Source organism: Neophocaena asiaeorientalis, unplaced genomic scaffold (genome assembly GCF_003031525.2).
Source record: "Neophocaena asiaeorientalis asiaeorientalis breed wild unplaced genomic scaffold, Neophocaena_asiaeorientalis_V1.1 scaffold14, whole genome shotgun sequence".
Classification (NCBI taxonomy): domain Eukaryota; kingdom Metazoa; phylum Chordata; class Mammalia; order Artiodactyla; family Phocoenidae; genus Neophocaena; species Neophocaena asiaeorientalis.
The window spans coordinates 7,191,581-7,204,405 of record NW_020175192.1 but is presented as its reverse complement, the minus strand read 5'-3'; the positions used below and the strand labels follow the sequence as shown (position 1 = coordinate 7,204,405).

The window sequence follows — 12,825 nt, the reverse complement described above, 5'->3', positions numbered from 1 at the left end:
CTCTTGAATTTGGTGGCGCCTTATTTTATAGTCCACTAACTTCGTTGAAAATAAATGGACTTGTATGGTTAGTATTACTCAGTCGGTAACGTTAAGTACCACATTAGGGTGCAGTGAATGCGGAGTGAGTGCCGTGCAACTACAAGGTAAATATATGATGGGTTTATTTTATCTGCTAAGCCCAAAAGGGGTGACATAGTAATTACTTTTGGACCTGTTAAGTATACCTACTGCATAATCTGTAGGGAAATCAATTACGTAGTTAGTACTTGCCACCTTCCATTTTTACACATTTTTAAGATTATGTGGTCTTGGGTAAATGTCATGCTGAGTTGCAGTAGCCGTTATGAATCTCTTCCGGAATGAACCACACCCAGTGTACATCTAGCGAAAGGGTTGGGAAGCAGCTACAGCTTACCTTGGGGTATGGGGAGACACCCACCATCTAAATTCAAACTAACGCTTTTATTTTTGCTTTGCCCATGCATTCAATAGGATGGAGTAGGAGAGGTATGGGAGAAACAGCATGTGCCCTCTCAGAGACCAGTCCTCTTCCACAAAAAAAAGTATTAGAGTCGAGCGTCTAATTGGTGCCAGAAAACATTTACTGTGGACATAAGAGCGCCTGGGACCAAACCCTTCTCATACCTCACAACAGAAAGTCGCTCATAATGATTGTAAATACCCTGATGTCTGTCACTATTCTGATGAACTGAGTGACGTGCCAAAGCTCAAGTTCATACTTGTGAGCTCTGGTCTCCTCTCTCGACTCATAGACTATGCGTTACCCTCTCACCCTAGAGCGCTCTCTGTGAATGCATGCGCCCCAGGTCATAGACAAGCAGAGCAATTCACCTGTATTTTGTCATTGTACGTGGGTCTCGTGTCTTCCAACAAAAATAAAATATAAAAAGTACTTGGCAGGGCAACAGGACGTCCTAAAACAAGCAAATTAAGGAGTTGCCTGTTTTTCCTTGAAAAATATATTCTTTGCAAAATTGATTCTGTTCCAGATTCCATTATGTGGTGAGCTACCTTAATGCAGTTACGTTATTTGACTAGCATCCCTTTGATTTATACAAGGTCTTCTTGAAACATGATTATTGTGTGAAAGAGAGTCCAGCTCGCAGCTAGCTACATTTGTCATTTCGTCTGATCAGTATCTCCCAAAATTCCGATAACATTTCATTCTGTGTCCCGGGGTGGGTCTTTGGCCCTGTGCCCATGTTGGCCATTTAGAATTTCTCTTGTGTCTTTCAGGCATTGAGAATGCCAGCGACATCGCTTTGTACTCAGGCTTGGGCGCTGCGGTCGTGGCCGTCACAGTCCTGGTCGTCGGCATCACGCTTTACAGACGGAGCCAGAGTGACTACGGCGTGGACGTCATCGACTCTTCTGCATTGACAGGTGGCTTCCAGACCTTCAACTTCAAAACAGTCCGTCAAGGTCAGCGGCATAGGGCCCCCCAACACTGCGTCCCCAGGACCATAGACTACATTCACGCAGGACCCTGGCGCTCTTTGGTCCTGTGTGAGGGTAGCTCTTGGCACTGGGAGCCGCTACCAAATTGCCTTCACTCCTTAGGACACCAGGTTCGATGGAGGAGTCTGCCCGAGTCCTTGGCTGCTGTGAGGATCAGTGGGTCTCGATTTACTCCTACCGACGTTTTATATGAGGCATCTCATTTAAATCTTTGATATGTAGTGAGCCTAACAAGTTATTTTATCTCAGATCACCCAACTTTCTATTTTAACCAGCCTGCTTTGGGGATGTATATTTAGTTAACGAAAGTACTGCTTATTCAAGGCTAAGGGCCAACGACTGTACCAGACATATTTATTACATCACTTAATAGGTGGAGTTATTTTTGTGGCTTCTATTTTAAAGAAGTAAAAGGATTTTCAAGGATCTCTGATGGGCCAGTTAGCCAGGGAAAAAATGAAATTCCCAGCCTAAATGACTCTGCTGTTGCCAAGTTAAGGTGGTCTTTTGTTGTGGGGAAAGAAAACGTATCATGTCAAACTACAGCAATATTCATTTTTAAAACACAGAGTCATTTAATTCTCTTATCTGAACCACTCTATTCCTGATTGGGAGATGGGGGTGAGGCGGATGGCTTTTATTTTACAAAATGAAATTGTCTCGCTTCCATGGATGAAGTTTTCTACCTTGACCCTCGTGGTCAACATTGTCACTTTTATCTCTGTTTACTGCTTGTCAGTAGCAGCTGCGGCACACAAGAAGTCTCACTGCTTGGCAGGGATGGAGTAGGGACAGGACGGCGAAGCAGGAACCCAAGCAGACTAGAAATTGGGAGATGGCCGGGAGAGACAGGATGCGTGACTGCTTACCACTCACTTCTGGCACCTCGGCTTCAGGTCCGGGTCTGAGTCTGGTTGACCTCAGATGAGAACACATCCCCTCAATGTGGTTATAGAGCTTAGTATATAGGATTTAATTAGAAATACATCCAGTGAAGAACTCACCTTTTTTTAAATTTATTTATTTCTTTTTATTTGGGGCTGCGTTGGGTCTTTGTTGCTGCGCGTGGACTTTCTCTCGTTGCGGTGCGCGGGCTTCTCATCGTGGTGGCTTCTCTTATCGAGGAGCACGGGCTCTAGGCACGCGGGCTTCAGTAGTTGTGGCATGCGGGCTCAGTTGTGGCTCGCGGGCTCTAGAGTGCACGCTCAGTAGTTGTGGCGCACGGGCTTAGTTGCTCCGCGGCATGTGGGATCTTCCCGGACCAGGGCTCGAACCCATGTCCCCTGCATTGGCAGGCGGATTCTTAACCACTGCGCCCCCAGGGAAGCCCAAGAGCTGATCTTTGTAGTGTGTAAGAAACTAGAACTGTATTTCCATCAAATCATAAGATATCAATGTCTTTGACCCTAACACTTGAAAAATAGAGACTATACACTAGTGTGAGAGGTAGCTTTGTACACGACTTTGAAATCAGATAGACTTGAATCCAGAATTGCTGTAGGACCTAGTTAATCAATTATTCTCTCTCAGCCTCAATTCTTATAGCTATAAAGGGGGGACACTAACATCTATCTCAGGGGGTTCTTGTAAGGATGAAACCACCTGGAATAACGTGGGTCATAAACCCTTGGCTTATGGAAGGGACTCAGTAAATGCAGTGAGTATCGTTCTAGAAGCCAGTTGTTTCCTCTTACCTTGGTACAGGACACCAGTGAGTTCCATAGAGCACCAGGCAGCATGTGAGAGGAGTGGGTCCCTGACCTGAACATTTGGGGAAGGCTGACTTGTATAAGTCGAAACACATCTCGTTAGGGTGACGCTTCTCAGGATGTACTTGCACTGTGAATTTCTAGGAGAGGATGTAACCTTTCCAAAGTTACTTTACCATTTTCTTTGACCAAGAATTCACAAAACTAGTGATACAAGCAGAAACCCTTTATTAAAATTCTACTCTCCTCCATATGCATGGTGAGGCTACACCGTACACTGATGCTCTGTTGTCTTAGTGACATACCTTCTTGAACAAATACGGATGGAGCCCCAGCAAGGTGAACAAATACGGATGGAGCCCCAGCAAGGTGAACTGTGACGCTTAAATAGAATGGCATACGTAGAGTAGATCAGGGACCTCGAAGGACATCCGAAGAAGAACTTGGGGTCACTGGGGGATTGTCCCCGATCAAACTTGAATCAAGTTGGCTGCTAACTTTCTTCAACCGTGGACTCTGTCATATGTATATATTATGATAATCAAGCATTTTAGACTTGAGTCTAACTCTAGGAAATGTTTTTTGCTTCTTGGCTTTACTCTTAAAAGTAGCCACGGGGCTTCCCTGTTGGCGCGGTGGTTGATGGTCCGCCTGCCGATGCAGGGGACGCGGGTTCGTGCCCTGGTCCGGGAAGATCCCACATGCCGCGGAGCGGCTGGGCCCGTGAGCCGTGGCCGCTGAGCCTGCGCGTCCGGAGCCTGTGCTCCGCAACGGGAGAGGCCACAGCAGTGAGAGGCCCGCATACCGTGTAAAAAAATGTAGCCAACTCCAGAAGGTAAGACAAAATAGCCATGAGACTCAGAGATATGCTTTTTCAGGTATCTGGTATCTGGCTCCAAACTCTTTTCAGATGTGAGAGGGTTCTTCAGTCCCGCTTCTTGCCCGGGAAAACCATAACCCAGGGTAAGGCCGGTACCTGTAGAGTTCAATGCAGTTCTGTTACAAACCTCAGCTCCTTATTATGTCTGTGTCTTAGCACTAGAGCCTCAAACATGAAAAAAATGCCTCATCAAGGTGCCTTTAGATCTATAAGGTCATTTCATCTCATTTTAAACCTCCTCCTCTATGATTTTGGATTCTTAGAGCATCAGAACAAGGAGGTGGGAGAAGTCAGGGTTATAGATTTCCTGCTGGCATTGTTACAAATTATGAAAATGGAAAAACAATAGAGGCTAATACGCTATGGCCTGCCATTGCAACATTTTCAAAAATATCATACTTGAAACAGTTTTGTCAAGCCCCAGAGGAAAACGGTTTAATATGGTTTGGGTTTCAATTTGAGATATCACATTGACGGACTAATATGGGTGGGAAGTTTGGAACTGAGGGTTATTTTGTTATTTACTAATAAATGAGATTACTTCATCACAAGAAAATGTCACAGCATTTCTCTTTTGATACTTGGCAAAAAAAAAAAATATATTGGTAAGTCCCAATAGATGAGAAGGTCCAGTTTCTCATGTTTTTGTAAGGATTATTTTTCTCCATTTGTTTTGAGTCAGAAAGGAAGCCGTTCTAAGATGCTCCCCGTGTGGAATCTGAGTCTCCTATCCCTGTGTGGTACCCTCTTAGCCTCTCAGAGTGACATACATACTCTTAGAGCCAATTGACTACTCAGACATGGAACAGTTTGAGAAGTCCCCTGACCCTTTTGCTCCGAGGACACATCATGTCCTCCCTCAGCCCCAGAAACTACCCAGAATCCCACGTGAGACGTGCCGGCACCCACCCCACCTCGGTTATAAACAGCAGCCCCTCGTCACCATGCTGTGTCATCTCTTGCCATTTAAAATGAACAGATGTTACTTTTGCTCCAAACTAGCTTCCAAAACAGCTTTTTTTCCTTTTTTATTTTTTGGAAGCTTCTCTTTGCCAGTTAAAATAATCCCATAAACCATCATACCTGAGTGAGTTGCCTGGTGGAGTGCCAGAAATACTTGTTTTGAAAAGATGATAGCATGTAAAGAACTCTGGGAAGTGATGCATTTGGTCAGTGGCATCCAGGGAATTGACTGTGAAAGCCAGATCTCCTGATTCCAAGGCTCTGGGAACTCATGATCAGCCCGTTAGAGGTGCTTTAGATGCCCAGAGTGGGTCTGAAGGGCTAGGCTTGACCGGAGCAGCTGGCGAGCCTTTGTCGTGCAGTTAGGAGAAGCAGATGTAAAGTCCTAACTGTGATGCTTTCCGGTTTCTGAGTGACAGATCAATCTTCTTTAACCAGGTAACTCCCTGCTCTTGAATTCCTCCATGCAACCAGACCTAACAGTAAGCCGAACATACAGTGGGCCCATCTGTCTACAGGACCCCCTGGACAAGGAACTCATGACGGAGTCCTCACTCTTTAACCCTTTGTCGGACATCAAAGTCAAAGTGCAGAGCTCATTCATGGTTTCCCTGGGAGTGTCTGAGAGAGCTGAGTACCACGGCAAGAATCATTCCGGGACTTTTCCCCATGGAAACCACCGCAGCTTCACTACAGTGCATCCCAGAAATAAAACACCCTACGTCCAAAATCTGTCATCACTTCCTACAAGGACAGAACTGAGGACCACTGGTGTCTTTGGCCATTTAGGAGGACGCTTGGTAATGCCAAATACAGGTGGGTGGTAAGTGTGCGTTTGTGTATTTTCTCGCGTTTGTTTGAACGTGTTATATTTACATAATGATGTCCCGTAAGATTCATTTATAAGATGTTGACTGTTCCCATGTCAGAGTGACAAACACCGTGGCTCCATAAGTTGGCTTGATTTACACGGCAAACCAGAACCAGCACTGAGATTAGATTTTGCCATCTTCATCTCAGCATGGACCGTACACTCCATCAGATGCTCTGTTAGGGTTGACGGCCATATTGGCTCAAAAGCTTTGGGTGGTCCCCAGAGTTTAAGCCCCCTTGAAATATATTTCCTAGAACGTGATCAGGAAGCACTGAAAACGTTCTTTGACATGACTGAAAAATACCATTTTTATAGCGAAGCATGGTTTACGCTCTAGTCGATAATTTACTGCAGTGACACTCAAACTTCCTCAGTAACTGACCTAATAAACACCATCGGTGTCTGTCAGCCTTACTGTAATGTTGCTTTATGATGTGCAGTGATGAGGGTTCCTCATGGGGTTGCTCTTTTGAATTCAAACTTCAGATCCACGGCCATATAGTTCTCAAGAGTGTTTTCTTCCTTTGGGTTGGAAGATTTTCTTGATGTTTTGACAAGGTGTACAGCCCAGGTCACTTTGAAAATGACACCGTACCTATAGATTAGTCTTCAGAGTTGCCATCTAAGACCTAACTAACTGGATGGAGGAAGAGAGCCATCTCTCCTCCGATTTCCGAGCCATGAGATTTAGGGAGTGCTCTGAATCATCACTGAGAGGAAAGGGAATATATCAGATCTGCAAGTGTTGTTAAAGAACTGGCTAGCATTGAGTCAGGACCAGCAGGGCCTTGGCAGATTTCTCTGTAGGGTAGAACCAACCCACCTAAAATACCAAACATTTTCTCTTACACAATGAATTCTGTAGTAGAACTAGTCTGATGCTACCATACCACTAACTGACCATCTAAGTAGCTTAGTGACTTGCGCCTGCAATTTGTTTCAAGCTGATGATTGTTTGGTTTTCCTAGATCAATCGCTTCCTTAAAAACTTCATTTCAGGCAAATAGCCCTCCAGTGCAGCCCCAGTGATGATTTTGTTTTCTAAACTTCCAGTTCTCTAAATCTTCCTCGGTCAGTGTTCTCGGATGTGGTAAGAAAAGTTGTTTTAAGTATGTCTGAGTGTCAATGTGTGATGCCTTCCGCCTGGTGAGATTTGGCAGATAGGAGATTGATGGGACATGAGTAGGCGGCCATATTAACAGGTACTGTTCTTGTAAGAATCTGTAAATTGGAAGTGTGGGATCTGGAAAAGATACGAACCCTGCCCTTTCAAAAAGAAGAGTATATATATACACATCAGAGCTATATGAAGTTGCACGTTGAGTTTGAATACTTTGATTTCCACTTTCTTACCTAGTGCTTGGCACTCAGGTGCCTCTCAGTAGTTACTGGTTGAATAGATTGGCCCACTCTTCTGTCTTCCCATCCTTGTGTGTCTGTGTGTGTACATTTACACACACGTGGAGGAAGTGCCAAGATCAACCCATTTATTGGCCACGTTTGTTTAACGTTCATCGGAGAATGTGAGATGAAATCGCGACGAAACAGATTTTTTTCTTGTTTCCCTTCTGACTTGAGAGGCACTTGGGTTGAGAACTCAAAGTTCTGATAGCGTCTCCTGTGATTCCCAAACGGTTCCTCTGTGAAGGCGCATTTTCAGAGCTCTCAACAAGAAGCCCTAGACAAGACTGAAGCTGTTCACTGGGAATGAGTTTGAGGAAAAGTAAGTGTAGGGAATTGAAACATATGCTCTGTTATTTGCAGAACATAAATGTAAAATACGCCCTGGGGAGCTAAAGTATAAAGAAGCAAGGCACAGAAATTAAATTGTCGTCATCCATCCCAAATTATTGTGAGGTGCCTGGCAGTGGTCCCCACACTCTCAGAATGATTAGGCAAAACGTGAGCTAAAAAACTCAGGTGGTTCTGTTGTCCTGTCAAATAAAAGGCTGTCAGGGTAGCAGGTGGAGTTTGGGGGAAAGTACGTTTTTCTTTAATCAGAGATAACTCGTGAATGACACGTTGAAAATAGATACGTCTTTAGGGGACCACAGGCATAAAGATTCACAGAGCCATTCACTCTTCATGAGGGGTAACTTGCCACAAGCAGTACCACCTCCCATGACCTTTGCCTCTGTGTTTGACTATCTATCTGCAGTTGCCGTATACAATTTACATGTTTGGGTGGGGGGAGGGAAGTATGTTTAAAGGATAATCGTGCGAAATTGTTTAAAGCGCCAGTGATCCCGTACATTCAGGTTGAATTTAGGAGTACTATGAATAACGTTTCATTGTAAACACAAGAATTAAGCCGACTTCAAAGGAATGTGATAGGATCTGCTCTACAAACAGCCCTTTCTCAAAAGTCCACACGCATATTTATTCTGACTCGATCTGGGAATTGATTGTCAGGCCCTGATGGTCTGCAGAAGACAGACAGCATGTCTCAAAGCCTGGCTTTTTTTTGCCCCCCTCAAAATATTGAATCCTGTTCATATAGTCAGGCATTGTGCTGTAGAAAAGACAAACTAATCAACATGTCAGAAGGCAAATAAATGATCATTTGGGCTGGCGATCAAACTGACTTCTAAAGGGCGTGAGGGAACTTTCTGTGGCAGTGGAAATGTTCTGTATCTTGAGCTCGATGGTGGTTACATGAGAGTATACATTTGCCCCAAAACTCATCAATTCGTATACCTAACATGGGTCCATTTTTAAGCATGCGAATTATACCCCAAATCAAGGGAAAAAAAGGAAAAGAAAAATGGGAAACGGGAGAACAAAACTCTTATTCTGGGTTAATTGCCTAAGATGGCATTACTTCCTGATGATAACCTCCTGTGCTATTCTGTGTCTAAAAAATAGGGTCCAAATGTCTCTGTTGTCATCATAGTCTAAAAGAGAGGCAACAGAGAGAAACTGCGATGCCAAACTAAATACACAATGTCTAGCGTGTGTTCAAGTTCACATCCACATACGCTGAATATCCTGCATTACAACTTCTGCTCCCCAGCAGGGAAGGATGTAATGGAGACCACTTCATTTGGCAACTACATGTAAGGAAGAATGGGCCATTAAAGGAGGAACCTGATCACAGGCCACCAAGTATGGCAATTACAGTTCTCCTACTGTTGACATAAATGAATACCCTCGCTGAAAAGCTGTAAGCAAGATTTAAATGGGCCTCATTCCTAGTATTAGTGAAGGATACTGATGGTAACTAGCGTCTTACTGAATAACGTTCATAAATGTGAATCACAAATAACTTGTTTTGCCGAGTCTTGCATTCCTTGGTTCTATAGCAGCTAACAGGCACATAGAAGAATATCGGTAAAGCCTGCCATCTCTAGGTTTAAATTATCATCAGCCACCAAAAGCTTCCTGGGTGATTACATTAGCTCTAATGAAAGGAGAAAAGGTGAGTGTTGCATTGTTCAAAGAATAGGAGACTACCCTGAGATTTTTATTTTGTAAAGATCTTACTGTGTCTCTATTTCATTTCTTTTTATAAACAAGAAGGTACATTAAAGAGAATCTCTGCCTGCTCTAGACTCTTCCCTCTTGGCCAAAGTGAAATATTTAGTTCACAGCATTCGGGAGGAAAGAGGGGAATTTTCAAATGCAGTGTGATGTGCCCTCCTGTGCCCCCCCCTTCCCTTCATTATATGATTTTACTGAAGTAAGGCTACTGAGTTTTTTTTCAATTTGACCTTGAATGAATATGGTTAAGTCACCTTTACCCTCTACTAGCTTCTGTTTGCAAATATGGGGCCAAATAGTGGCTACACAACAACGTATAAGTTCCTAAGCTTATCCATGCTTTTTCCTTCTCCAGTTTTCTTGACAAAATGCACTACTCCATTGGTCACCTCCCTAAACTGACTTCAAGATGCACCATTTAGAAGACAGTTACACACCAGGCTCTAGCAAAATGTTAGATGGCTCATGCATCATCCCAGATACCTTTTCAGGAGATGAATGGATAGAGACAGAGAAGTACCTTTTGAAATTTTAGAGTCGATTAACTGATAAACTCATATATTCTCAGATATGTTTGATAGTGCCAGGTCTCAGGACACCAAATCTTATAAGAGAATTTTTTAAACGCTAGGAAGACTATTTTTTTTAACTTATTTTATTGAAGTATAGTTGACTTACAATGTTGTGTTAACTTCTGCTGTACAGCAAAGTGATTCAGATAAACCATAATGGAAGAGAATGTAAATATGTATGTATCACAGGAGATTGAATATAGTTCCCTGTGCTATACAGCAGGGCCTTGTTGTTTATCCATTCCATATGTAATAATTTACATCTGCTAACCCCAAACTTCCAATCCATCCCTCCCCAACCTCGTCTGGTTCTCTATGTCTGTGAATCTCTTTCCTAGGTTCATTTGTGTTGTATTTTAGATTCCATATATAAGTTACAGCATATATTTGTGTTTGTCAGACTTACTTCACTTAGTATGATAATCTCTAGGTCCATCCATGTTGCTGCAAATGGCGTTATTTCCTTCTTTATGGCTAAGTAATATTCCATTGTATATATGTACCACATCATCTTTATCCATTCCTCTGTCGATGGACATCTAGGTGTTTCTCTGTCTTGGCTATTGTAAATAGTGCTGCTGTGAACACTGGGGAGCGTATATCTTTTCAAATTAGAGTTTTGTCCAGATATATGCCCAGGAATGGGATTGCTGGATCATATGGCAACTCTATTTTTAGTTTTCTGGGGAACCTCCATATTGTTTTCCACAATAGCTCCACCAATTTACATTAGGAAGACTTTAAATAAAAAACTAATTTGAGTACACAGTTGACCAATATGCAGTTCTTTATGTCACTTTAGGAAACAATGTCTACGAGGATTGGAATTTCATAAAGTGCTGTGAGGTGGTCCCTCTTTGAGAGCAGCTGTAAGCTGTTCAGCTGAGGTGCTTCAGGATAATTGGAGAATCTACAAATGATTTCTTGGCTTTTTCTGTTTCAGGGGTGAGTTTACTGATACCACATGGTGCCATCCCGGAGGAGAATTCTTGGGAGATTTACATGTCCATCAACCAAGGTGAACCCAGGTAAGAGACAGAGAAGGATGGCATATTAATGAGATCTTAAGTATGAAATGGAACTTCTGCAGAAAATCCGAAGTTATTAAGATAATGTGACATGGTGGTGTGTGAAACAGGGAGCTACTTGACTATATAGAGGGGAAAAGTAGTTGCAAAACTGTTGGCTGTCCATTTTGTAGGCAGCTAACCCGAGTCACCCACATCTAGACAACAGACACTGAAACAGTAAATCCATAGGCAAGGCATAATCAGGGTCTCTCCACAAACAGTGACTGGGTCACAGAGCCTTCCTCTCAAGAGAAGAAAATATCAACCCTGGAGGTACCCTTTGGTGCTACACGTTATGAAAATGCAGAGAATAACTGACCTGTGACCTTTTAATATCAACAGAAGACCTGCCCCAAAGCAGTTTCTTAGGCAATATTCCTGAAAGAAAAAAATAGTCTATACTTCAATAGCTTTCAGGTCTGGCAGATTTCAGCAGCATTAAATTCAATTACATGAACAAATACAAATCTTGCCTCATACTCTTAATGAAAGGAGTTGGTTATCTTCCTAGTGCAACTATAATATCTGTAGAAACGTTGCCTGCCTCCACACAAGATAAACCAAACTCCTCTTGAGAAAGCAATTTCTCTTATAAACTGGGTCTGTATACCTCTGGCATTTTCAGTCATAACATCTTGGTTATTTTAAAATAGATTTTGTCAGTCATTCTTAGCAAAAAAAAAAAAATAATAATACACACACGAAGGAAAAACAGAGAAACAGATGGTTTGAACAGACTTTGATAGCTATCTCCATAAGAGGATTTGTTGGTAACCAGTGGTTTTAACTTTCTGCTCTACGGTGCTTGAGAAAAAAATGGAAGAAAAGGCTCTGCTAGTTGGTTGACGGGGAGACTTTCAGAGGACTTGCACGTAAGCTGTGCTATGTTGGGCTCTTACGTTACTTCCTCAGGTCTGTAGACCTAGGTCCTTTACCTGAAAACATGCCGGTGTTTAAATATCTCCACTTGGCAAAAAGGGCAAGAGGTTTTATTCAAAATCTCAACTAAGCAGCCCTAAAAATGGAGTTCTCTGGATGAGAGTCACCTCGTTTTTCTCTCTTTGGTGGATATTTAAGCGACTGGACCTGTTCAAAATTGAGGTCATGGTCAATTATACATACGCTCTTAAATGCATCACCCTTCAAAAATCAAGTTTGAGGCAGAATCCAGTCAACCTTGCCTGAAAATCATGGCCTCCTGCAAACCCTCCTCCCCGCTGCATCCTGTTCCCTTGGTGGTTTAGAGGTAAGGAGTCCACGGAGCCTGTGTTCAGCTCCTTCCTCTCAAACCCACCCCCAGGGTCTTTCACCTCATTATGCAAGAACCAGCCTAGGGCTCATCCACATTTTCAAAGGCACCTAATGCACAGCTCACCTCAATCCCCATCTCTTACTAGAACTTTCTTTTTAGGAGGTCAGAGCTAGCATGTGTCCAAAGGCATCAAACATACAGGGACTTAAATTAAATGGCTCAAAAAATGAGGGAAATATTACTTGGGACATCCTGCAGTTGAAAAATAAGAAAGAGAAATACATAAAAACTCACCAGAGCTCAAAGCCTTTGAAAGACAGCTTTGGCCTCCTGGGATCACCCCCTGCTAAGCTTTGTAAGTTCCATGTTAATCAGTTTGGTTTATCCATGTGTATCTGAGGCTCAGGTTCATTGCTGCTGTTCAGGAAGGTGGATGGAAACAAGAAGAGTTCATCCAGGACTTCAGATCTATGAAGTAAGCGTGTAGTTCTCTGTTTAACAGAGGATGAAATAAAATTGTAGAATGCACACATTTTTTTCCAT

General features: G+C 42.9%; 1 protein-coding gene across 1 annotated transcript in view; it reads left to right on the top strand.

Moving 5' to 3' along the window:
* UNC5D (unc-5 netrin receptor D) overlaps positions 1-12,825 on the top strand; it is a 584,073-nt gene that overhangs the window by 506,616 nt on the left and 64,632 nt on the right. The window contains exons 9-11 of the mRNA XM_024765069.1: positions 1,261-1,446; positions 5,473-5,850; positions 10,904-10,988. Coding sequence (XP_024620837.1) covers positions 1,261-1,446; positions 5,473-5,850; positions 10,904-10,988 — 649 coding nt within the window. The remainder of the gene's footprint in view (positions 1-1,260; positions 1,447-5,472; positions 5,851-10,903; positions 10,989-12,825) is intronic.